Genomic DNA, 26,759 nt, shown 5'->3' on the forward strand with positions numbered 1-26,759 from the left:
GTACCTCTACAGGCTAACGTCACGATAACTCCTTTCTATGAAGATCTAGGACCTCAGCCCGTGGAATGGTAACGCTCACATGCAGGGTGAATTTTCCCATCTTATGAACTAATCTAGATAATTACTCTCAAGACATGCTCACAGGCCAGTCTCAGTTGTTTCTGGATCCCGTCAAGTTGATTATTGAAATTAACAACCAATGTACGCACCACACTTTCTTATCCACCCATCTGGTGATGGATGTCTAGGCCGGTTCCTTATCTTGGTCTGTGAACAGTACTCAGTGAAAATAGTCAGTGAGATCTGATTTTACAGTTGCCACCCTGCTTTACATGCATGCACAAATCACACAGAGGCACCTGTATGACATTCCTCCACCATTCTCACTTTTACTGTACCTATGTGTGATTCTCCTGCTCCAGCTCCCCAGGGCTGGGATCACAGCTGGGAAGCACCACGCCTGGCACTTGTCAAGGGTTCTCATTGTTATGGATAGAATTAAGAGTAGATACTGATTTTAATCACATCTTTCGGCATCTATTTGAGTAGTCTTTTCCCTTTCATTTCTTCTATTAATATGGTGAAGTATAATGCATTACAAAGAACTAATGTATCCTAGCTTTTGAAATGGAGATATTCTTATACTCCTGGACTACAGCTCCGCAATGCTCTTCATTCTTTCTCTTTTTTTCAGCTAACTGCACTGTGTCTTGGGGTCCTTACATCAATATAGCATAAATGCAGATTTACAAAAATAACAATTTCTACTCAGCCTGATGAACTTGTTATTAAAAATGAATTATCCCAAAGCTTTTCTTTTCTTTTCAAGTCAAATGCTTTGAACTGTATAGTCACTAGGAAAGTCACTATCGGGTACTGAGGAGTTTCTAACAAAAACGAGGAATCTAATTGTTGCTCGAAGGCAGCAAGGGAAGGGGAAAAGTAACCTCATGTGAGTGTCTCTTCTGCTTCTACAAGGTCAGCATTCCTTTAGGAAGAACTTTAACTCAACAAATACATAAAAAAAAAAATCAATCAGATAAAAGTGACCCCCATAGGGTTTAAATCTTCAAAATAACTTTTTTCAGATAATAAAATACAAAATACATATGTATCAAGTAGAAAAACATTAGTTTATTTATCTTCAATATCTTAAAATACTGAAACATCTTACTTTGGTATACTTACTATGGTTTATTATTCACAAAGAGGATAAAAAAGCTTTTTATCTTAAAGTATATATCTAAATTAACTCAACTGCCAGTCTTTAGAAAACGCCTCACTGGACTTTACTTCTGCTGTTATGTCTGAGATAAAGCTGCTGTATAGACTGCTGGTTGTAGTTTAGTGAAAACATCAGCTAGCTCAGCACTAGTTTGCTCCCACTGTGACCGGAGAGCTGTAACGGAGGAGGAGGCTGACGGAGACTGCGCCTTCATCAGCCCTCGCATTTAGCTTTCTTGCTAGCTGGAAGAGAATCATCATCCACTTCTGACGGCCGAGGTTTCTTCACTGTAGAAATAATTCCAAAAGCAGTTTTTCTAGTTTCTGTAAAATAGAAATGACAGGATCTTACTATGTAGCCTAGGCTGGTCTTGAACTCCTTCTATACTCCAACTCCTTCTGTATGATCCTCCTGCCTTAGCTCCTGAGAGCTGGGATTACAGGCATGCATCACCATACCTGGTGTAGGATACAATTTAAGGAGAAGCAGTTTAACCAGCACTAGCCCATTTCTTTGGCCTACAGCACAGTAAATAAAAAACCACAGAGAGCACTTACAAGTGCTGATGCCATTTTAATCATCATTTTTCCCAACATGCACCAAGAGCAGCACTTTAACATCCGGTCCATTCCTAAGGATTACCTCTTAGGTTAAACTGCAGAGCAGGGCTGCTTCTCCAGTGCTCTCTCCATGGCATCCTATGCAGTCAGAACCAGCCATAGGCACCGGTCTAGCAACTGCTTTATGTTGGTAAAAAGACGGACAAATCACAAGCACAGATGTAGCAGTCACTAACTGCTCCCACAGCGAGGGCTGTGCTGATCTCATCTTACAGCACATGCCACCACTCTCAGTAGATCACAACATCCCTCTGAACGTGTTGTATTGACTACCAATGGCCTGCTATCCAACATTCATCTAACAAATGCTTGCTGAGCAAACATATAAAATCACACTCAGGTTTATCAATCCTTTATGCACTGTTAGAGAGGAATTACTTTACATGCTCAGGTCAGTTTGGCAGCAGAGTTGAACTTAAATTTAGTCAACCTGTCTTAAAAACATGCTATAACAGACACTGTTATATAACAATTCCCAACAGTGATTTTTAAATGTTCCAAATGTTGGGATTAGTATCCTAAAAATACACGTAGTAGGAATGAAGGCACACAGGAGAATCAACGGCCTGGATGAACTACGACACACCATGGAAATGCCAGTGACAGGACTAGAAAGAGCACGGCCAGGAAACAGGAAAAGCAGCCTTTGCAAGGGAAACGAGGGCTCTGCCTCACTTGTGGGCCTTCCATTTCACATGGGTACATAAATCATACATGTGTAGACCACATGGAAGTAGAAGCCCAGGAATCTAAGGAAACTGTCTAAGGAACACAGGGGACCAATGTGGGGCACAATGGGGATACGCACAAAGGGACCAGTGTGGGTTAGAGGAGGAGACTATGAACAAAGAGGACTAAGGGGGGATGTGAGCCTAGGAGACTAATAGCTGTGTGTGTGTGTGTATGTGTGTGTGTGTGTCTGTGCGTGTGTATGTGTGTGTGTGTCTATGTGTGCATGTGTGTCTGTGTGTGTCTGTGTTAGTGGTGGGTAATATGCACAAAAGGGACTAATGAGGTGAGAAAAAAAGATAGAGGGGCATGGGGCAGGAAATATGTTCAAAGTACATGTATTATAGTTACAGGGAAATGGCCTTATGTAACTTAGTATAATATATTCAAATAAGCAATAAAACAAAACAAAGTAAAACAAAACTAAAAAACATGTTGGGGGAAAAAACACCCAAAATATATACTCAGTAGATGCATGCTCATGTAAACCAAAACAAGAAATGAAGCACTCTGAGTTATAATAAAAGCAAAAGTTACAGACTGACTTTAGATAGCCTGATTCACACAAAATTTTTTAAAAAATCTGTTTGTTTTTCTTCTCAATGGTTTAGCATGCTTCTTTTGTTTTTCTATTCCTGTTACAAAATACCCTGATAAGAGCAACTTAGAGAGTAATGGGTTTGTCAGCCCACAGTTCAAGGGTAGAGTCCATCATGGTGGGAACTGCCGGAAGTGGCTGGTCACACCATATTCACAGTCAGGGAGAAGGTTATCAACACTGGTGCTCAGCTTGCTTCCTCCACTTCATTCAATAGGGACACCCACCCAGGGAGAGGTCCCATCCACAATGGGTCTTTCTCACACACATTAACCCAATCTTATGTTCTCAGGGGTTAACCGTTAGCAGGTGAGTCTGAAGCCAGGTGCTTTTAGATCCTGTCAAACTAACACCACTATTCCCATTTCTGTTTCTGAAACTCATTATTGTTAGCAGGAAGCAAGTTCATCCAGAGAGAAGCAAGCAGGATGGATGTTAAAAGCCTGTGAAGACACAGGCAGGGGACACTGTGTTGTTTGAAAGAACACATGTAGTGTTTACTCCTGCAAAGAAAACTCTACACAATGCATATACTATAGAAAGTAAAGTCTACTGTCTAACAGGAGGGCAAGGAGCAGAGTGTATGGTTAGAACTGGCTGAGAAAAGACGGTCTTGGAAGGACTCTGCAGAAAGGACAATAAAAGCAGGTATGTGTCAACTGCTTGTTAGTGACGTGACTCTAATATGACCATGCTCACCTCCATGGAGAAACGCAGCTCGGCAATTTGTGGACACGGCAGCCTTGGCTTCGCTCTCAGACAGCCCAAACAGCAGCCCTCTGATAGGGTTATTAAAGATTTCAACCCAGTGTTGGCAAGGATGTGAGCCAACACAAACACAAATGCAAATGACAGCTCACCTGGTCAGCAGCACACACACTAATTCTATGGCAGGTCTTAACCCAACAGAAACCTACATCTGAGAGTCCCATTTAACTGTCTTTGTCACATAGAGAGAGCCCCTTGTTTCTCAGTTCTGCTTAATTCAAAACCAGAAGGATGAGGAAGTTTACAGCCTGCTGTAGTCTGCTTCTGAGGCTACTGATCAGTAAATTACAACTATAGGGTAAGAAAACATCAGGCTAAACTTTAATACCACTTTTGACTCAATTTTCTAAGGGAAAATTCCAGTCCAGTGTGATGGCTCAGCAGGTAAAGGTGCCTGCTGCCAACTCTGATCTGAGTTTGATGCTCAGGACCCACAAGATGGGAGGGAAATGACTCCTGAAAGTTCTCTAGTTGACACACGCACCTCTCCACCTAATACCGACATGCTTTTATGCTTTTAAAAAGAACACTAAGAGGATACAAGTTTGCCACATCATACGGTCCTCTTATTTCCAAAGGCTAAAAGAAGAAAAACGGAAAATAAAATGTTATTAACATTTTAACTATTTACAATAAATAAGACACAACTAAGTAGCCAAAAATAGGTAAACTTCACAAGGTTCTTATAATTTTGATAGGTTTCTAAGAGTATAAATAAATCATGAAAAGCATTTTTAACAAGGTAAAGGGAAAAAAATAAACTCATTTTATTCTAATTAACCCAAAAATATAAGTATATATAGGCAAAACCTGAAGCCCAATGAATAGGATACATTTTAGCAATTGCTATGGGCAAATACAGTTAAAGCATAAACAGGCAATACATTACACTGCTGTTTCAGTTGTTCTAAAAACGCAGTGAAGTTTTACAACTACAAAGACAAAGCAGTATATGCCATACTTACCCTCTCTGCACCACTGGAGAGAATTACATTCTATAAAACAGAAAGTGTGCAACATTAATCTTAACAACTGATAAAATAATTCAAGAACTACATAATATGAATGACCAGCAACCCTCTTTAGCATTGAAGGCTCAAATACCAACTTCTTTTGGATAAATGGCAAATACTGAAAACTCTCACACCCAAGGCAGCCAAAACAACAGGCAGAATAAGCTTCATAAACAAATTTTATTTGTGCAGATGAATGAAATTTAAAAGCTGGAGCTTTAATTCACTCAGAGAAAACACCCATGATCTAGAGGAAGCTTTTCATTGTGGCACACTGCAAATTCCTCATGAAAATAAAGGCTTTCCAAATACCTTTTCCCACCATATCTTACTTCTCCCCTAGGAGGCTTTTTGTTTTGTTTTGGGTTTTCAAGATAAGATTTCTCAGGAGCTATGGAGTCACTCCTGGAAGTCACTCTGTAGACCATGCGGGCCTTGAACTCACAGAGATCCAAACTGCCTCTGCCTCCTAAATACTGGGATTAAAGGCCTGTGCCACCACCGCCCGGCTTCCCTTGACAGTTTTTACAAAGCCCTGTAGGTCTCACTGAAATGGAGGATTTTAAAGACTCAGGAAGAGTTAACAGCACCAGCAAGTCACTAGTAACCGCAGAGGTAAAAAGTATCCTTGGCTCCACGACTGTACCTTTCCTCTGCAGATCTGCATCAAACTGAGGGCGTTGGAAATTGTGTACCTTCTCATCGTGGCGTCTCTGATGGCAGGGCCATAGACAAGTTCAAAGCCCAGACCCCGGTCAATTGCCTTCACCAGAAATAAAGAAGACAAATGGAAACTGTCAAAGACAAGCGCATTAACGAGTCTCTCCCACCTTCTTTCCCCCTCTATGCACACCTCCTATATAGCAAGGGACTGGCTTAAACAAAGAGGGTGGACCCAATACCTCTACACTCCAAGCCAAAGTGAGGAAAAGACACAAGACTCTCTGACTGACAGAGCTGATGTTAGTTTCGGGAAGCTAACTGCACAAACAGGAATTACAGAGGCCCAGGACAGCAAAGTCAGTTTGGTGCAGAGGTGCAGACGGCTACCACTCCATGAACGGTCCAAGGAAAAGGATGTGCTTCCCACAGGCAGGGAAACTGAGCCAACAAGGAGCTGAGCAACTTGACCCAAGAATGAAGGAAAAGGAGGAGAAGATCTGAAGGGTCTGGTGAGCAGGAATGGGAACCTTACAGTTAAGTCACTTACTGCACACCACTGAATGGCAGAACAACCGCCATGACTGACTAAACTCATATCTGAGGAAATGTGCTAACCGGGGTTGAGGCACTTGGAAAAGAACTGTGGCTGAGATGTACACGTCCCAGCCCATTCTGCTTAAGTAACATTGTTTAAGGTTCATTGTAGCTCAGGAAAAACGGTGAAAGAGATCTGGGCCCTTCAGGACTTGCCTAGCTTGCTATATGGGCCTGGTCTTTTCATGAGGAAAAAAGTTCTTTTTCATTCAGTGTACTCTTAAGGTTGGAAAGTCTACAAGGCATAGGCGTGGGAATGAAATTCACCAGTGTGAATTTCCATGTGGCTTCCCAGACCAAAGGCTGCAGTAACTGTCCGTGCACAACAGGTGTGTTCACACCACTCACTACTGTCAAAGGCTGCAGTGAATTGTCCGTTCATAACAGGTGTTCACACCACTCACTACTGTCAAAGCAGAGACCTTCTCAGAGCTCTGGTACATGTGAGCAAGAAGAGGTTTGCAAAGAAAAGAATTAAGCTATTTCTTTTGCTAACTCTAACTGGACAAAGGAGTCTGACTCCTATTTCCCCACCTTCTAGTTGAAGGGGTAGGGTGTAGGGCAGTAGGATTAAGGCAGGAATTAGGATGTGAGCAATGTGGTGTGGACAATCAGATCCCTGAGGGTTTCTAGCTGAGTCAATTTAAATTTTAAAGCTGTCTGGGAATCACAACAAAATAAAACCCCTTTGAGGGAGAAGACTGGGGAAAATAGGATACAATTACCAGCTTAATTCCTTTCACATATGATTCTGGTCTTGGTACGTTAATCAGGTTCACTCTAAAATTGCTAAGAACACTCTTGAGAAAGAAATTAATGTGCTATTGAGGGCTGTATTTCTTTCATAAAACTTTACCGTTTTAGATGAATAAAATGCAGTCATTACCTGGTCTCCTGCTCCTAAGAGCATTTTTATGTAAATTGCTGTAAGTGCATCATATGATTGTTCATAACAATGTCTTTACAGAGAATGACAGCATCGGCCTGATTGGCTTTTGTTCTCATGTCTGAACAGAAGTGCCTGAACAGGCAGAGGATGAGTTTTTCTTACTAAGGAGAAATAATAGTCACAATGATGTCACCAAGAGCAGCCTGTGACAATTGGATCAGGATATACAGATAAGAAGATTGCAAGCACTAAAAACTTAAGTTAAGCTTTGGAGAAGGAAGAATGGAAACCAAGAGTTTATTCCAGGGCAGCATGCTGATTGCTTGCCTTAAAAATCAGTGCCTACGCTGAACTCAGGGTAGACAGCCTTGCTGCGTATCCTTCGGTGGATCGCATCCTCACCTGACTCACTGATCCAGTCACAGAAGGGAGGAGCAAGTCCTCCTTGCCTCTGCTCTCACTGCCCTATCCCCACTGCTGGAATTGCTCTCATGCAGTTCCTAGGTGCTCCTCCAGCTTCTTCACACAAATATAAGCAACTGTGAATACACATCAGCTTCCTTTTCTTACTTAAAAGGTAGCCTCTTATGTTCTTAGCTTGCCTGATTTGAAAGCTTCCCCATATCCATTTGTAAATTTCATTTTCTTTTATAGCTGCCGAGCATTTACTGTAGGGGTGCAACAGGTACAGCGTTTCATAAGCTTCTAATAGAAGTGGGCTGTTTCCAATGAGCAGCAGGATAAACAAACACTAGAGCGGGTCAGCCTATGTTACATTCCTAACCTGCAGGATCTCAGATCTCAGACTGTAACCGTTTATGGAGACAGCCAGTGCAGGTATAACCAAGATGAGGAGGTCATACTAAAAACAGTAGCTCCTAATCTCACCAGTGTTCTTACAAGATGGCTTACAAGGCTCACAGGAAAGCATGCTGATGACAAAGACAGAGAATGGCGCTACTGTGGCTGTAAGGCACTAGCTGTCAACAAATCACCACCGGCCTGGAAGACTCAAAAGAAAGGATCCCTTAATAATTTTTGGAAGGAGTACAGCCTGCTCACACCTTGATTTCAGACTTGCAGTCATAATGTATTTGGAATGTGTAAATGTCTCCCATGAGTCCACGTGCTTGACATTTGGTCCCCAGCTGGTGGCACTGTTCTGAAAGGTTGTGGAACCTCTAGAAAGTAGAACTTTGCTAGAAGTGGGTCACTGAGGTTTTACAGACTGCCCTGCCTCCTGTTCTGCATCTCCATGTAAGATGCTGCAGCTGCACTGCCGTCACCATGCAGCTGCCGGCTGCCTCGCCTTCCCAACCATGATGGACTGTATCCCACAAGCTGTGAGCAGACACACATGCTTTCTCCATTACACTGCTGTTGTTACATTTCAGCAATGACAACAACCGATACAAACCTGGAGGAAGGAAGAACTATCTTTTGGGGTAGCTACTGGGAGGAATGTCAGGACCTTGACCTTGTCCTTTCATTTCTGGCCATCATAAAGTGCGAGTCGCTGTTTCATCAAATTTTAAAAGTGCGTATGGTGTGCACAAACCACAGTTTCTACCCTGACAGACTCACTGTCTTGCTGCACACACCTATTATAGTACAATTTTCCCCAAACAAAAATATGGGCACCTGGCTCTAGTTTTCTCTCTTTCTCGACAGTAAGTGAATAAATGAACAGGAACTTTCCTGTTTCCTGGCCAGCTCAGCTCACACTGCAGACTTCTACACCAGATGAAGACTAAATGTAATCTTATGCAGCCTTCTGTCCACACCTCCATCTAGCTTTTATTAAGCAACATATGCAAAATGTTCATACGGTTGTGTCTGTGTAAAACAGACACTGTTAAATATTGCATATCCCTCCTGTCAAATTTTTTTTTTTTTTTTTACTTTTCAGAATTTCTAAAGTGAAAATGTGGAAATCATGCCAAGAAGTATCAAACACTCAGCAACTTTTCTGCACTTCCAGATGGAATTGGCAGGTGGTGGTGTCCTGGTGCCTGCTGTGAGGGCCACTCCTAATGCTAGCTTAGTACCCCACTTCCCTCGTGCATATGTTCCTGCCCAGCACTGACAACTACCTAGTGACTAATAACAAGCATCTTGGCCAGACCCCCCAAATGCTTACTGCTAACTTAGACACCGATTCAACAGCATATTTCAGGAAGGTCTCATAGGTCAGCTGGCACTAGGGTATTTGGAAAAGCCTTGGCACAGCTGGTGTACTATGGAAGCTCACAGGCTGCTTTCACGGTGAGGCTCACGAGAGACTCAATCATAAACCCTCACAAACGTGAGTCTCTAGGAATTAGATGGTGTGCACTGCTCCTTTCCATATTTTGACCACATGTTACCATTTCCTCCTAGCCAAGGTCACAGAACTTTGCATAAGTTTATTCAGGCAAACTGCCTAGAAAATGGGCTTCCTATTTTATTAAAGTAAAATGTTGTTAAATGGAACAAAAACTATGCACAGTGGCTGAGCTGTCTAACTCCAGGAAGCTATTTTGTAGGATGTACTGGCAGTCTGAGACCAGTGAAAAGTAGAGGCAAACTTGCAAGGCAGAGATTGTCTTTTCAACTCAAAAGAGATGACCATAAACTTAGGTCCTTTGTGCCTAATAGTACCTAGGCAGCAAGCGCTTGGAGCTGTTCCCAGGAGTGGAGCACACAGATCTTACCCTACAGGCTCAATCAGATCTGTCTGAAGCCTGTGACTGACACCGATGACTTGACAGTCTTCATTTCTCGTTTCTGAGAAGTGAGCTGCTGAATAGCATAGATCCCCAAGTCTGAGGTGTACGATGTTGGGGCTCAGAAAGCTCACTTCTTAAGTGCTACCAGCATCCCACTGGGGTTCAGGTTCTGCAGCACACTCAGAAGAGCTCTTCCAGTTTTCCCTACACATTTCTGGCACTTTTCCAAAGCCCTCTTAGTAGCCTAAGTGCAGGGTTAGAATACAAGTCATCTTACATTTTCCCCACACCAAACAGATAACTCTCACTGTTGCCCCTAATACACAGGATCAAGCAGAAATTCTTTAGGAAAAAAAGTGAGGAAGATATAATCCTATGTAGGCTAAAGAATAAGGCAATTGTCCACTTTGACATAATTCAACATGGGATTTGGAAAGGCTGTTAAATCTTTTCTTGGGTAATAGTTTTTAATAACATAACTAAGTTCTGGAAGTCACTACGCTAAACAATATTCCTATGTTCTGGCTAGCAAAGCAAATAGTTACCAGCTGCAGTGACCTCATAACCACCAAATCAATTACTGGTGTGAGGCAATACTACCTTTCTGTAATGAAAATGGGGGTGGAGTGGGGTGGGGACGGTGTGAGACTTAGAAGGCAACATGGCAGGTGGAAGATGAAGGATACAGGGAAAAGAGAAGCTTACAAGGTAGGGTAATGAGGAAACATCTCAGGACCCTGAGCACACGGCTGCCCTGCTGGAACGGCTCTGGTGGAGCTGGGATGCCACGGCGCATGCTGTAATCTCACCATTCCTGGGGATTTCACACCATTTCCTTTTGGATCGCAGTTTTCAGGTATCTCAGGGATTGCTGTCTTTTCATATCTTTTCTTTTTCTTGTTACTTTTTGTTTGCTTGTTTGGTTTTTTTCAAGACAGAGTTTCTCTTGTAGTCCTGGCTATCCTGGAACTCTCTCTGTAGACCAGGATAGCCTCAAACTCACAGAGAACCACCTGCCTCAGCCTCCCAAGTACTGGGATTAAAGGCATGCATCATCCACACGTGGCTATTTTTTCACCTTTTCTTTTCCATCATAATGCAATGTTGAGATTTTAAATAGCTATCATCATTAAATATCAACTTGACAATGTTCTTCATAAATCTGAATTCCTAAGTCTTTCAAAAAAAAACCTTAATAGTTAACACTATCCTTTTTATTATTATTTTGCTTGTGGGGGGGTAGACAACGTCTCAGTGTGTTGCTGTTGGTCTTGAACTTCTGGCTCAAGTGCCTCTTGCGTAACCAGGAGTACCACATAATCATCTTAGATATTTTCTTTGTGTGTGTGTTTTCAAGAACAGCATGTGTGGAGGCCAGAGGGAGACATCGGGTGCCGGGCCTCACAGTTGAACCCAGAGCTGGCTGATTCAGTTTCTCTAGCGGCCAGATTGTTCTTGTCTCAGTTTTCCCCATGCTGAGATTATGAGCAGGTTGCCATGCTGCTGGTGTTAGTGTGGGCACTGGGATCCACACTCCTAGCCTCATGTCTACATAGCAAACACTTTCTTTACCCACTGAGCTACCCCGTGGCTCCCAGCTTAGACACTTTCTATTTTAAACTTTCTCTTTTAGTCAGCTTATAAAACCAAAATTCTCTTTTCTGAATCTGCTCCAATTACCAAGTACCCAGGCGCCGGTCCCTAAGAACATAGGTTTCTTTAGCTTCTTTTCTAGTCTGCAGACACCACTTCTACAGATTCAAGTTTAGATCAGAAAGAACAGCACTTACCACATTAACAGGGGGTCTTTTGAAGTAAAACGGTAATTTTTCGGTTACAGTTATACAGACTAAATCCACATCTAAATGTGTGCAAGCAACCTGTCAAGAAGAAAAACTAGATTAACAGAAAACTGGCATGCAGTGGAATGAGAGATAAGGTCATATCCAATATACAGAAACATAAACAGTAGAGCTTACTCTACAGGCATCATGGCGGTTCTGTGTTAACTGTTTAACAAGCCTATTACAAGGTCAGTTGTTTACTACTCTTTCAGGCTTGGCTTTGATAGTTTAATTCTCAAATGCCAGGGCCCAAAAGCCCTCTAATTCATAAACCTTTTTATATATGACTGAACTGGTGAGTTAGATCAGTATCTAGAATATTACTTTTAATTATTCCGGAAAGAAGCAAGTAATTGTTCTAAAATCCAAGGAATTGGAAAGTCAAAAAGAATGGTCCATCTTTTCCACAAGCTATTTAGTAAGCACATTTCACCAGGAATTGTCCAGGATGATAGTTCCAACCAGACTGTACTGTGGCTAAGAAACAGCACGGTGTGGCTGAAGGCCTTCTGTTCATATACTTACAAACAGTTTTAAGAGGGTTAAAGCAGAGCTGAGAGAAATCACATGAGTGCATTTTCATCGTTGCTTGTTGATCTATTCCCTCCACTTACCCCTAAAGAGTTTTGAAAGTAATTATACAAATCACATACAGAATAAATGGAACAGATAAGGCAACCAGGAGAAACAAAAAAATTAGAGAGGAAAGCGAATTGGTGGAGAGATTAGAAAGAGCAAGTCAGAAGATACTGCCGGGAGAGACCTAGACAGCAATCATTCAGCCATTACTTGATTTTGAGGTAGAAAGATTGGCTGTTTTGTACCATGCTGACAATGTCCCTAATGAGATTAGAGAGACGGCTCGGTTAAGAGCATTCATTTGCTGCTTTTTCAGAGGACCTGGGTTCAGGTCCCAGAATCCACATGATGATTCACAACCATCCATAACTCCAGTTTCAGGGGATCCAACACCCTCTTCTGTCCTCTGTGGGCATCAGGCAAACATGTAATGCACGTAAGTACACGCAGCAAACACTCATACACATAAGAAAAATTAAACAAAGAACTCCCCCCCACACACACACTTAGAATGCTGATGCACACAGTCTTCATGAGCAAACTTGGTGTGAGCCAGTGCCTATAGCAAGAACAGGAAAGTGTGGTATAAGGAGCAAGGAGAAACAAAATGTTGGTAATGCCTGTAGGATGGGCACAGTTCTTCAGCAGTGACAGATGTCACATCTCACCCATTTTCCTCAGAATGCCAGCTTTGGTCACTCCTGCCCCAGCCCCATGGCTTAGTGGTCAGCAGAGACCATCTGGTTTGAAGATGGTCATAGTTACACGGTAAGCCTGGGAAACTATGTTGTTTTGGCAGAAACTCTTGGTTCCTAAAGCATCTGCCCATCCCAAGTGCTCCAGCTGTTTAACTCACAAACAACAACAGAAACCTTGCTCGGAATGAAGGAAAGTCCTGCAGAGGAACGGAGCTGAGTTCAGCACCTGCCCACTTTTGGAGCACAGTGAAGTGCACGAAGACAGGAGCATCAATATTTCACTCCATTGTTGCTGAGGGCCAGACCAGGGTGTTGAGCATGCCAAATGCTCTACCAAGTCACAGCCCAGGAAACATTAACAATTCATATGTTCATATCAGCACTATCACCCATAGAGACATAGCGTATAGGGACTTTTTTATATTCCATAGTTATAAATTCCACACAGACTAACAACAAAATAGTGCAAAAACAGTCATTGCCAGACCAATCACAAAGACAGAAAAGAGTAAAAAAATTTCCATTTTACTTAAGTAAATTACAATCCCCTTGGTCTCTTATTGGACAGAATGTGCCAATGTTTTAAAGGATGAGGTACATTTGTAATTATGGAACTCACATACTGTAGAAGACAAAAGCATGGTGCCAGGAAGGAGAGAGTGAAAAACAGGGGACAATGAGTTCAAGAAGTAGGTAAAAACATTTAAAAAAAATACAAAAGAATGCTTGCGATGGTTGCCTCTGAAGTAAACAAGCAAGAAGTGTTCGCTGGGGAAGGTATTTCTAGGAGATGCACAAGAAAGTCAGTACTGGCTGCCTCTGGAGACATTTTAGTTTGGAAAGCATGCTTTTTATACATATACTTCTGTGGTATTTAAATTTATTATTATAAATATAATTAGTTTTAATGAAAAGATGGCTTTAAATGACTGCCCTAATAAAGCAGAACTGGGTTCCTTCTCATTATACATTTTGTTTCTTCCTCTTTCCTATGGGGAGGCAGCTAACCAATGGATCTGCATTGGCTGAAGGACACACATTGTAAAGAACTTTCAGACACAGAGGAGATTCATTTGGGATCCTCTGACCTCTTGAATTTAGAATGCTCCAAACTAAAGTACTCTGTGATTAACTTTTCATCAGTCTAAATGTTCAACTGTTACTCAAAGAACTATGTGAAGCAGGGCACATACCCATATTCCTAGCACCAGGGAGGCTTACTCTAATATTCCCCAAATCATTAAAATGACTTAATTATGTCTAAAATAGTTTTGGAGCTAAGTATCTCAGTTCTCTCTGAAAATTGGTAGACTGTATATGAATTCACTTTGCCATCCTTAACTTTTTTGAGGGGAGGGGCAGACATATATGGTAGTATTAAAAAATTTTGTTCCCACAGAAATGTACAAATATATGCATACTTTTGCTGCTGTGGAACAAAAGGCACAGGAGGGCAGGGCTCAGCATACCTTCACCCTGGGTGTTTCATTGGCATCAGCACTTACTATACTACACAAGGAAAAGTCAGGCCTGCCAAGGCAGGGGGATGCCCATTAACAGTAGCTCTCAACTGCACATACACACAAAATTCACCTAAAAACTATGACAAATGGCTGGCTAGGCCATATTTCCAGTGACTGATTCAGTAAATAAAACCTAATAATCTGCAACTGAATAATAATCCCAGATAAATCTGAAACCGAAAGACTTAGAGGCTATCTCTTGAGAGATGCTCCCTTCGTGCAGACATTCTGCAGCAGCATCCTGCAGAGGCAAGGTTTGAAAGATTTCAGGAGCAGCACAAAACCAGAACTTTTTAAAGCTACTTCCTCTGCTGGGTATGGTGGTTGTCCTGGAACTCACTATGCAAACAAGCTGGTGCCAAATACAGAGATCCAGCCGCCTCCGCCTCTGCCTCTGAAGTGCTGGTAGTAAAGGCCTGCGTAGCACAGCTGGTCCACAGGACTTTGATGATTAAGCATTTGGTTCTACTCATTCCTTAATCTATAATCAAATACTAGAGAATTAATACAATCTTTCATTTGATAAAAGAAGCCACCAAAAACCAGGTGCTGAGATGTGTGTGTTCGCACACAGGCCGCCTAGATAATCTGTGGTTCTCTGGTGTTCCCCTCTATTAACCTAATTAGCAATTAACCTAGGACTTGGCATCAGTCTCCTTAGTCAATGGCTCCCTCTACTGGATAAACTTAGGGTAAAAAGATCTGTCTATAATTTTAGTAGAAATTTTGCTTAAAAGACAGTCAGTCCAGCTCTGAAAACATACATACAAGTAACATGGTGCAGGAGAATTGTCTGTATTCTGTCAATCATGTATTTTAATAAAACGCTGATTGGCCAGGCAGGAAGTATAGGTGGGTCAACCAGACAGGAAGTAGAGGCGGGGCTATGAGAACAGGAATATTCTGGGAAGCAGGAAGCTCCCTCTGCCACTCCTGCGCAAACCACCAGAGAAGGAACACGTGAGCTGACAGCTGAAAAAGGTGCCAAGCCATATGGCTAACGTAGATAAGGATAATGGGGTAATATATGTTATAAGAACTAATAAGTAGCCTGACCTAATGGGCCAATCAGCTTTATAACTTATAGAGATCTCTGTGTGATTGATTTTCTCTGGGACTTGCTGGCTGTGGGGTACCGGGCAGGGACAGATACCCCAACAAGCTGGCCTTCATGTTACAGTAACATTTATATGATATGGACTCAACAGGTTATATTTAGAAATACATATGTATATACAAACACATATATGTATGCAATAGAAATTAAAGAAGAAAGAGGACACGAATTTGAAAGAGAATGGGGAAAGGTATATGGGAGGATTTGGAGGAAGAAAAGGGAAGAGAAAAACCTAACTAAGTTATAATCTCAAAAATAAACAACAAAAAAGAGAATACTATAGCTAAAAAAAAAAAGTATAAAATTAAAGATATAAGACCAGTATTTTTTCCTGCAATATTACTTTGTTAGATGGATCCTTTTTGAGACTTTAGGAAAAAACATTCATAATTCCATCTAAAAGTAATTATGCTTCTTTTTTCTCAGTAGTCCATAAACAAAAAAAGCATTCCTTAAAAGCAATCCTTAAAAGAGTATTTCAGTCTTTTTTGCCCACTGTAATCATTTGAAAGAGCAGGGCAGTCTATCTGGAAGACAAAATGAGCTCACATGCTAAATGTGAAAAACCAACAGGAAATTCTAATAGAATAAGAGGAATTCAATTCACAAAGGCTCTCAAGAATAGGAAGGGGAATCATATTAGCATATAGTGATTCTGAGGATTTCTAGAAAACTAAGGGCTGACACTCTCACTGGCATATATATGGGTTATAGCTCAGAGCTGGCAAAGGAGAAACCTGGACCAGAGAGGCGCTTTCTTTTTTCTTCTATCAAAGGCAGGAGTAGATAAGGCCAGAAATTGAAGTGGTTACTGAATAGAGAGGGATGAATTTACCAAGGAGCAATTTCAAATGAACAAAGTATAGAGAAAGAAACAGGAGAAAATTCATGAGCTCTTCCACACTGAATCCATTAAATGCCTATCAGGATGACTAAAGCCAAAGTGACATGCCACTTAAATCTGCCCATGTGAAACCCCATGACTTTTGAGTGCAAACAGAAAATAATAAAAAGTTTCCAGATAGGGCCTCTGACGGTTGTTGCAGGGAGGCCGCTTATTTGTTCAGGGTTGTCCAGTCTCAAAATAATCACACAGAAATTGTATTAATTAAATCACACTGCTTGGCCCATTAGCTCTAGCTTCTTATTGGCTAACTCTAATATATTAATTAATCCATTTCTATTAATCTGTGCATCACCACGAGGTCGTGGCCTACCAGCAAAGTTTCAGCATGTCTATCTCTGGCAGCAGATCATGGCATCTCTCTGACTCAGCCTTTCTCTCTCCCAGCATTCACTTTAGTTTTCCCCACCTAGCTCTGTTCTTTTGCCCCATCGCAGGCCAATACAGTTTCTTTATTCATTAACCAATAAAAGCAACACATAGACAGAAGGACCTCCCACACTAGACGGTTAGCTCTAATTGTAAACTTTACACAACCCAGAATCATTTGGTGTTGTGGGAAAGTTTGATCACACTCTGACACTCCCGAGAATGGCAATAAAGTTTACTTTGAATTAGAGAGTGGAGCTAGCTACTAGCAGACCAAAATTTGCCAGAGAGGTTTTGGAAGACAGAGGACATATAGACAGACACAGGAAATAGTAGGGTGGGGCTTAGAAAGATGCTTGGCCCTTTTGGAAGGGGAGGAGAGGAGAGAGAGGAGGCCACTGGTTGCTTCTCTGATCATTCACGTTCCTAACTCAATATCTGACTCCTGAGTTTTTATTGACAAAGAATAATTAGACAAATGCTCAACCTGGGAAGATAGTCTCAGTGAGAGACTATCTATGTTGAACTGGGCATGGATTATGTCTATGAGGAATTACCTTAATTAAGACAATCAATGAGGGAAGACAGCCCACTGTGGGCAGCAGCATCCCCCAGTTGGGGGTGTGGTGGTGGTGGTGGTAACTTGAAGAATGGCACAGAGTATGATCAGCAGCTGTTTGAAATTCCCGCTTTAATTTTCCATAACAACGAACAGCAACTAATTCTTTCTCCCTGTTCCTTTTTGTCTGGTTGTTTTATTATAGCAACAGAGACAAAACTAGAACAGAGAGGAACAAAGGGATCTACTGTGGTATAACAGCAGGTTTACATTATTACATTAAAGAGAAACATTATTCTCTTTCACCGATCACTTACATGAAAAAGTTTTTCTGTCTTTGGAAACACTGCAACAATATCATACAGCCGGACCCTTGAAGAAGTTGCTCTCTATAAGACAAAAATGAATGTTATCACACAGTATCAAAATATATAAACAGAATCCTGGTCATCTAGCAACACTCAACATCCTCAAACTTAAACCAGTCCTCCTGCCTCAGCCTGCTGAGTGCTGGGGCCTGAGCTACCACACCTGGCTGCAAGCCCTGTGTTCACGACTGACTCAAGAGCTGACACAGGAGAGTATGAACTTGAGTCACTGATTGCGGCTGGATTTTCATGACTGATGCGAAGGCAACAAAGGTGGGAGCCTTTCCGGGAACAAAGGTTCCTTCTAACTCAGATTTCAAATCATTCCAACAAGACAGAGAAATGTCACTTTTTAAAAAAATAGAACCAAGAGTAAATGCCAAGACAGTTTTATATTGTGCAAAGTTATTAATCTATTTACATGTGGATAAACTGTTTTTCCATAACAAAAAGTATGACTGAGCTCTAGAAGGTACTGTAAGCTTGCAGCCTCGTGTGTATGGGAAAAGGAAACATGAAGACAGCTGGTCTCCAGTTTCCTGGAGCAAGACTGAATGTAACTTACTTTTTATTTTACAGAGCCCATAGTTAAGAGACTGAGGAATTTTACAGAGAATTTGGGTATTTTAGAGAAGATTGAACTTTGAAAAAGACTTTGGATATTTTAAAGAGACTCAATTTTTAAAACTTTTTAAGGATTTATGTTTTTTGTATGCATGCTCTGCATGTACACCTGCAGGCCAGACAAGGGCATCAGATCCCATTAGAGACGGCTGTGAGTTAGTCACCGTGTGGATGCCGGGAACTGAACTCAGGACCTCTGCAAGAGCAGCCAGTGCTCTTAACCCAAGTCATCTCTTCAGCCCTATTATTTGTTTTTGAGACAGGGTTTCTCTGTTTATCCTTTGTTATTCTGGAACTTGTTCTGTAGACCAGGCTGGCCTCAAGCTCAGAGATCTGCCTGCCTCTGCCTTCTGAGAGCTGAGATGAAAGGCATGTGCCACCACTGCCTGGCAAAACTGAACTTTTAGAGTGTCGGATTTATAAAGACTGTAGGAATTTTAAAATTTGGAATGTTTTATATTATAATACTATTATAATACTATTACATATGTGAGATCTCAGGGATGAACAGGATAGGAAAGTTATGGTTTAATTATAAGTGATGTTTGCGTGTGAAGCTGAGAGGAGGTCAATTGTGCTGGCTAACTGCATGTCACCTTGACAGCTAGAGGCATCTGGGAAGAGAAAACTTCAATTGAGAAAATGCCTTTATTGGACTGGCCTGTGAGCAAGCCTGTGGTGCATTTTCTTGAATGATGATTGACGTGAGACGGTCAGCTGGTTATAGGCAGCAGCACTCTTAGGATGGTGTCCTGGGTGCTCTAAAAAAGCACACTGAACGAACCATGAGGAGCGAGACAGAGAGCATCATTCCCCAGGACTCCGCACCAGTTCTTCCCTCCAGGTTCCTGCCTCAAGTTCCTGCCCCGACTTTCTTTAATGAAATGACGGACTATGATGTGAAACTGTAAACTGAAATAAGCACTTTCCTGCCAAAGTGGCTTTTGGTCATGGTGTTTTATGACAAGATCAATCCTAACTATGACAGCCATCAGTGGAATTAGCATTTTTTCCTAGATAGAGCCAGATAAGACTATTTCATGTGTTGTGGATAATTCACATGACTGTGACACACAAGCTCACAATGAAAATTCTGCTCAATAAAATTCAAATGTCAGATGTATAAGAAAATACTTCTGTTCTAGAAAGGAGACTTTATCAGTAAAACACTGTTATTGCTTAACAGGGAAAACCTCAAACCTGATGCTGTATATGAGAATGAAAAAATACATTCAAAATGTACAGTCCCTGAGTGCTGAATAATGGATGGTATTTCTTCTCTGTCAGCACCTTATAACTTTTAGGAAGAGACACATTACATACAGTGCAGCTTCTACACACAGAGAAAGCAGGCAGGTGTCAAGGATTTGAGGCATACATGTGGTGGGAGAATGAGGTGAGATAAAATGTGATAATGTTAGTTAACATAGAAGGTCAAACATAGAAAAATAATGAACTCACCAAAACATTACAGTGAGACGGATCTGTAACGATAATTGTCAATCTAGTTAAAATTTTAATCGGTCTTGATTTTCCCTACAAACAAAAATACATTATTAAAAAAAATTAAAAAGCAATTGGTTCATTTCCTTTTATCGACGGAAAATAGTAAAAGTTACAAAGGACAGTGAAGATCAACAAAGCATGCTTATCCGACAGGTATTTATGATAGCAGAAGAAAATACTATGTACATCTAGTAAACTACATGATGAGATAATTTAATAGCTGCTGGGCTTTAAGAGGATACCAAACAAGCACTGATGGACAGTAAGAAAGAGATGAAGAGGTGAGCCCCAGTGGCAAGGTGGACCTGGAGGGAGGCAGGAGCCATTGCAGTTAGAGAACACATCATGAGGATGGGCATGTCTCTACACTTAAACAGTAAACCGCCTACCTGTACAATGGGTAAAGCTGTGAAGAGCTCAGAAACTGCTACTGGCTTTTCAATCTCCTACAATAAACAATAAACAGTAACTCCAGCTACATGTTAAAGAACAAATGAAACTCTTTAAAAGCATCTCAGGAAAAAAAAAAAAAGAACTAATTTCTGGTATTCAAATTTACTAACTAGTTCTCTCTATTTTTTTTTTTAAGGAAAGAAACTAAAGAGCAGAAAAGCTGCTAAGAACATCAGAGGATAAAAATATTGAAGCCAGAAATGACCTACAAGATACAGTTGTTTACCTAAGAAGAAATACACACATCTTATAGTCTATTAAAGAGAAAAAAAATCAGTGAGTTAATAAGACCATGGCAGCAAAGTAAACAACAAGATATTGTGGTTACAGTTCATTTAACAGTAATGCAATTTTAAACATCTTTGAATTTGTATGAATATATACCAGTTCAATTATTAATGTAAAATAATAAGCACAGGGTGTTTTTAAGAAATATAATTGAGGGTTGGGGATGTAGCTTCCTCCCTCCCTCCTTCTCTCCCTTCTTTTCTTTCTTCTCCTCTTCTTCCTTCCTAGAAAGTTTGGAGATGCACTGTTGTGAGATATTTGATTACTCCATGGAAAGATATGTCACTGTGATTGGTTTAATAAAAAGCTAAATGGCCAATAGCTAGGCAGGAGGGATAGGTGAGACTTCTGGACAGAAACAGATCTGGGAAGAAAAAAGGGGGAGTCACCAGCCATACTCTGAGGATGACACGTAGGAGGATAGGTTAAAGCCATGAGTCATGTGGCAGCATGCAGATTAACAGAAATGGGTTAAGTTATAAAAATTAGTTAGAAACAGGCCTAAGCCAAGGTCAAGCTTTGATAATTAATAAGTCTCTGGGTCACTATTGGGAGCTAGCAGTACAGAGAAAGACTTGCTACAATGCAGTTCATTTGGTAGACTGTTTTCTAAAATGCACGCAGCCAAGCCAGAAATTCTATCCCAGAATTTCATAAATTGGGCATGGGCTTGTAATCTCAGCACTTGGAAGGCAGAGGCAGGAGGTCATCCTTGGCAACACAGTGAATTCCAGACCAGAAAACAAAACAAAAAACAAACAAAAAAACGAAACATACTTGTGATGACTTATCCTTCACTACCAATTTGACTTGATTTAAAATGATGATGGGAGCAAATCTCTGTATTTCTATAATGGTATTTCCATAAAGGATTAGCCCAGGAGGTTAGATGAACCCTGAATGTGAGCTGTACTGTTTCATGGGTTGGGGTCCTAAGTGAACTAACTGAAAAGGAGAAAATGAGCTGAGACCCAGCACTCATCTCCTTCTGCTTCCCGACCGAGGAGAAACTGTGACCAGCCACTTTATGCTCCTGCTGCCATGATGGACTGCACCTTCAAAGGAAAAGCAAAACAAACTCCTCCTCCCTTATGTTGCTTTTGTCAAGTATGTGGTCATAGCAACAAGACAAGTAACTAATACAACACTTATTTCTAGTTCCTTATTCCCGACAGAAACACGTATTCGTGAATTCTTAATATTTATTAACTAATTAATATGATAAATCTTATTTTACCTGTTTCTTGTCCTTAAAGTCAACAATATGATTGATGGCAACAACTGAATATCCAACTGAAAAAAAAATGAGTATTTAAAAAATAGTCTTTCTTGTTCACAATGATGATCCCGATCTTAGATTCAGGAGTTATGAGATGAGGTTGGGATGTAGCTAACTGTTAGAATGCTTGCTTAGCATACGCGAAGCCCTGGGTTCTAGTTCCAGACCTGGAAAATAAGTGGGCGGGGCAGGAGGCAAATCTAAGCACTAGGGTTTACTATTACTTAAGGTTTCAGGTTCTTCATTTGTCAAGCGATGTTAATAGCAGACAGCGCTTTCAAGTGTCATGAAAATTAAGTGCAATAGCCCTTGCATTTTAGGAGAGTGCCAGGCACATATTCAGGCTGTGATTTATGTTCACACGATACTAAAATGCCGTGTTTGTGCTTTCCACACAACATTCCCAGGATTTCCTGACTCTGTTCATTTTCATTCCATCAAGTTTGTGTCTTTCTGTCACCTTCATTATCATTCATTTCTTCTGCGATGCTCTTTCTATTTCTTCTCTTTCCTAACGCACAATGGAGGGATGACTCCTTGACACCTCTTTTGGGGTGTTCTACAGTAATGGGCAGGGAACACTAAGGGTGTGCCTTATTATCTCAACAGTTAGCGCTGTTTGAACAAGTGTGATGAGTGTCTCTGTCCCCCTACATCTAAATCACGACTCCTGGCTTTTAAGTTGTCGAAATACAAACAGGACGATAGGGTATTAGTATTAAAAAAATAATGCTAGGTAATGACAAAATAGCGGTCCTTCTTCTTATCACCTAGTCCGGTAACTCCCTAGTTTCCTTCCTCTCAAAGGTATTTGAGCATCCGTTATTTGACAGGCTCTATCCCAGGTGAGGGCACACATGAGCAATGCTCATCCTCAAGGAACTTCCACTGCAGTTCTTGCCTGTGACCCTGTTTTCTGTATTTGACAGATGTTGTGTGAGTCAAAAAGGACTGATATTAAAGAAACACCGGCTTGGGGGGGACTGTACACCTGGAGTCCAGTCCCAGTTTCTACCATCCATCAGTCCACAGGCCCTATGACAAACCCTCGATCGCTTTGGCCTCTGTTCTCTCCCTCTGAGCGAAAGTGTGGGCAAGCCCAAGCAACAACATCTTTCTCGAGGGCCTGTGAGTCTCCCACGCCGGGGATGCGGGCTACACGGCAGCTAACTTCGGCTTCTAGGGCAATCAGGCAGACCCCACGAGAGACAGGAATGGCGCCTGGAGAAACTACCGAGAAAACTGGATGGTATGGGGGATAGCGAGGGCAGCGCTCGCGGCGCAAAGCCAGCAGACTCACGGTGAGCAGCGTTCTCCACCAGTCCGCGCAGAGCCTTCAGGTCCGAGCCCGCTCTTATGTCCAAATCTGCGAAGGCTGCCATGCTGACGTCCCGGGAGCACCCGCGCCAATCTGCGCAGCCGCTGTGTTCCTCCTCGAGCATGCTGGGAGTTGTAGGCTGTCACTTGGGCATCCTGGGATTTGTTGTTTTTCCTTCTAAGTAGTCTAGACTCAGAGACTGCCTTACCGTCTAGGAATCTACAGCTTCACTTATTCCCTTTTGGTCGTGACTTGATCGAGGATATTTGGTATACTCTGTAGTGGCTCCCCCTTGATCCTGACATACAACAGTGTAGAAAATGATTCATTCTGAATGCATCCATTCTATGATCAAGCAGATTATCTCTAATAATCTTGAAATCCTGTTTAAAGCTCTGGGAGAGCCTGGTGTGGTGCACGCCTTCAATCCCAGTACTTGAAAAACGAGGTAACTCTGTGAGTTCGAGGCCGTCTTGACCTACACGGTGAGTTCCAGGCCAGTGTGGGCTACATAATCTCCAGAGTAGATAAATTGGTAAATAAATAAAGAGACAGGGGAAATTGCTTTTCTTTTTGTTCTCTAATTACTTTCCATTTTTTGAAATGGACTTAAAAGCCCCTTTGAAGCACTTGCTCTGGGGCTAAGATTGTTTTAACTCTTTGGGCTAGGTCTAAGATAAGGGGCATCTGTTACAGCCGACATCTACAACACAAGACAGTAGGGTGCTCTCAATGGTGAAGGCTTTGCACCAGCGGGTTTTTTTGTTTTTGTTTTTGTTTTTGTTTTTTGCCAGAAATCTGATAGAAAGAAGGAAAACTGAAAACATTTTTTTTACAAATTTTTATGAGAAATATACAAATATCATTTGATGTTTCTTCTTTAAAAATTAACTCTTGAATATTGACAGATCTTGAATATTGACCCAACAACATAAAATGCTGGCATGATTTTCAGTCTACCTGATGCCGAAGGCCGGTCCTTTATTCCTTTTCATTCAGTCTCTAGTTGGTCAGCATGTGAAACCTTTATACATTACCAATAAGCAGCTCCAGCCTTGTGCAGCTCAATAATATGATATCTGAATTGTTGGGTTCTCAGATAACAAAAGTTCACCAATCAGAAACTTGTCCATCAGGACAAAATGACAAAGTGCTGAAAATGTTTAGAAACATTTTTTTAGTTTCTGTACTGATCACAAACAATATGTGAACTTCCCCATCTGACTACATTTTAGGTAATATTCCTCAACATAATGGTCTCTAATTTTTTAAAGATTATTATTATTATTTTGTAACAGGGTCTTGTTAGTAGTCCATGTTGGGCTCGAATTCACAGTCTTGCCTCAGCATCCTGGGAGTTGGGATTGCAGCTGTGCATTGTCACACCTAGATTTGATTAATATTTTATAAAAAAGAAAATATTTGGTTGTTTCCAATGCTTGATATTCTCCCAAACAGAACAACTTCTGCCACTATAGCAAGGCCATATAAAACAGACCCCTTGCTTTTCATCAGAATGTCTAGTGCAAACTTTTGTAGGAGTGGAGAGGCATCTTCTTACATGATCACAAAAATCTAGATTGGTCAGTAGTAATGTAGTGGATGTAGAGAAGATTAAGAATTTGAATTTTTCAATGCTAAGATTAGGTCGAAGAGGACACATTTGTTTTAAAGTCATGGTGATGTTGCTGTGGACTTCACTGCTTAGGATCCCTTTGCTTTATACTCTAAGCTTAGCTAAAGAGGAGAAAAAGTGAGAAATAAAATGGACAGATAGAAATCATTGAGCGCTATGGGGCAGACCATCTGCAAGTACTTCTCTGTATGTGTTATTAATTTTCAAAGCAATTAAGTATTGTGTGGAGGCCCAAAATTATGAGCCTATTTCCACAGCGACCAAAGGTCAGAGAGTTGGGACTTTCCGCTAGTTCTTTCAAGGTTTTGTGCTTCTGCCTCAAAACAAAGTCCCACCTAGACGTTGGTCAGAGAGTTCTGCTCTCTCAAGGTTATTGTCATCAGGTGTGGCAAATTGCCAGACTTTGTGCTCCAGGAATAAAGAAGTATATCTGTTTGAACCTGAAACAAAAGTCTAAAGATCCAACTAGGTTCCAGTTCCCTTTATAGAGATAAACTGGGATTCCACCCAGAGAGTGGTTTGACTACAGAGTGTTTTGGTCTAGGGTGTAAGTGTGACTTGGTTTGTTCTAGCATCAGAATGTTTAACTAGGATGTAGCCCGAAACTTTCAATTGGTATGTTCATTTCCTTGTGTCATGTTAATGCAGTTTTTTTTTCTTATCCTACCTTTAGGGGTCAGGATATTTTAAGCAGTTGGAAATTAAACAGGGGCGAATTTTCAGACTCGCTGGAATTCCCTCCTGATACTATTCTATAAATTTCTCTGTTTTATTATTTTTGTTCACATCTTCATATTCTTTTTTAATATTTATTTATTATGTATACAATATTCTGTCTGTGTGGATGCCTGCAGGCCAGAAGAGGGCACCAGACCCCATTAGAGATGATTGTGAGCCACCATGTGGTTGCTGGGAATTGAACTCAGGACCTTTGGAAGAGCAGGCAATGCTCTTAACCTCTGAGCCATCTCTCCAGCCCCACATTTTCATATTCTTTACCATATTTCTAATCCCCACGCCTTTACCTTGGCGAGAGGTATTTCTGTCATGGCTGGTCCCCGACAGTATTTTTTTTTTAAATCAACACCTACTTTTTTGACATTTGAACACCTGAAGGCTTAGGCAGTATAATGGTGGATTGAAGCATTTTGGCTCAGTTGCTACTTAGTGTACTGTCTCCTGAGAAAAATAAGCAGAGAGGACAGTTGTGGATGACAGGTGAAAGAGAGAAGAAGAAAGAAAGGAGGCCAAGGAAGGAAAGAGGAAACAGGGGATAGGAAGGAAGTAAAAGGAGGTAGAGGAGGAGGCAGGATTGGGAAGATGGAAAATGATGGGATAGGGAAATTACAGGGAAAAAAAGGTCAAATGTTGGCCTACATGGGTGGCAGCAAGGATGCAGTTGGAAGAAAACATTAAAAATTCCTGAATAGAGCCAGGCGGGTGGTGACACACGCCTTTAATCCCAGCAGATTTTTGTGATTTCAAGGTCAGCCTGGTCTACAAGAGCTAGTTCCAGGACAGGCTCCAAAGCTACAGAGAAACCTTGTCTCAAAAAACCAAGAAAGAAAGAAATAAAGAAAGAAAGAAAGAAAGAAAGAAAGAAAGAAAGAAAGAAAGAAGGGAGAGAGAGAGAGAGAGAGAGAGAGAGAGAGAGAGAGAGAGAGAGGAAATTCCTGAATGGAACACAACTGTACTGTGCACTTGCTGACTTCATTCTCAAAAGAAGTCCAAAGGGTGGTGTGGTGGTGTGAAGATGATGTTGTTGTTCGTTTGGTGATGGTGGTGTGGTGATTGCGTTGGTGTGGTGATGGTGATTGTGGTGGTGGTGATGGTGGGTGTGTGTAGTAGTGGTGGTTCCTGTTATCTTGGCTTTAAGATAACGGCTAC

At 41.3% G+C, this 26,759-nt stretch overlaps 1 protein-coding gene across 3 annotated transcripts; it reads right to left on the bottom strand.

Moving 5' to 3' along the window:
- Positions 1–1,114: 1,114 nt before the first annotated feature.
- Rpp30 (ribonuclease P/MRP subunit p30) lies at positions 1,115–23,346 on the bottom strand. 3 transcript variants are annotated; one of them, XM_048438908.3, is made up of 12 exons: positions 23,219–23,346; positions 21,877–21,932; positions 20,288–20,344; positions 19,854–19,928; positions 17,718–17,789; positions 11,598–11,687; positions 5,600–5,716; positions 4,906–4,935; positions 4,482–4,519; positions 3,872–3,951; positions 1,868–1,962; positions 1,115–1,548 (listed from the first exon to the last, which is right to left on the bottom strand). In XM_048438908.3, the coding sequence occupies exons 1-11, from the start codon at positions 23,298–23,300 to the stop codon at positions 1,871–1,873; spliced, it is 789 nt and encodes a 262-aa protein (XP_048294865.2). In that variant the 5' UTR covers positions 23,301–23,346; the 3' UTR covers positions 1,115–1,548; positions 1,868–1,870. The 3 variants fall into 3 exon arrangements, with proteins under 3 accessions (XP_048294865.2, XP_048294864.2, XP_048294863.2); XM_048438907.3 differs by having other exon boundaries at positions 1,868–1,965; XM_048438906.3 differs by lacking the exon at positions 1,868–1,962.
- Positions 23,347–26,759: the final 3,413 nt, after the last annotated feature.

Source organism: Myodes glareolus, chromosome 7 (genome assembly GCF_982192425.1).
Source record: "Myodes glareolus chromosome 7, mMyoGla1.1, whole genome shotgun sequence".
Lineage (NCBI taxonomy): Eukaryota > Metazoa > Chordata > Mammalia > Rodentia > Cricetidae > Myodes > Myodes glareolus.

Excerpts from the sequence above, each read along its gene's own strand:
- Rpp30 (XM_048438906.3), bottom strand. The coding sequence starts at position 23,300 with ATGGCAGCCTTCGCAGATTTGGACATAAGAGCGGGCTCGGACCTGAAG. Across the intron at positions 21,933-23,218 it reads GGTGGAGAACGCTGCTCACC|TTGGATATTCAGTTGTTGCC; the intron begins GTGAGTCTGCTG and ends TTTTTTTTTCAG. Across the intron at positions 11,688-17,717 it reads AGACAGAAAAACTTTTTCAT|GTTGCTTGCACACATTTAGA; the intron begins GTAAGTGATCGG and ends TCTTCTTGACAG.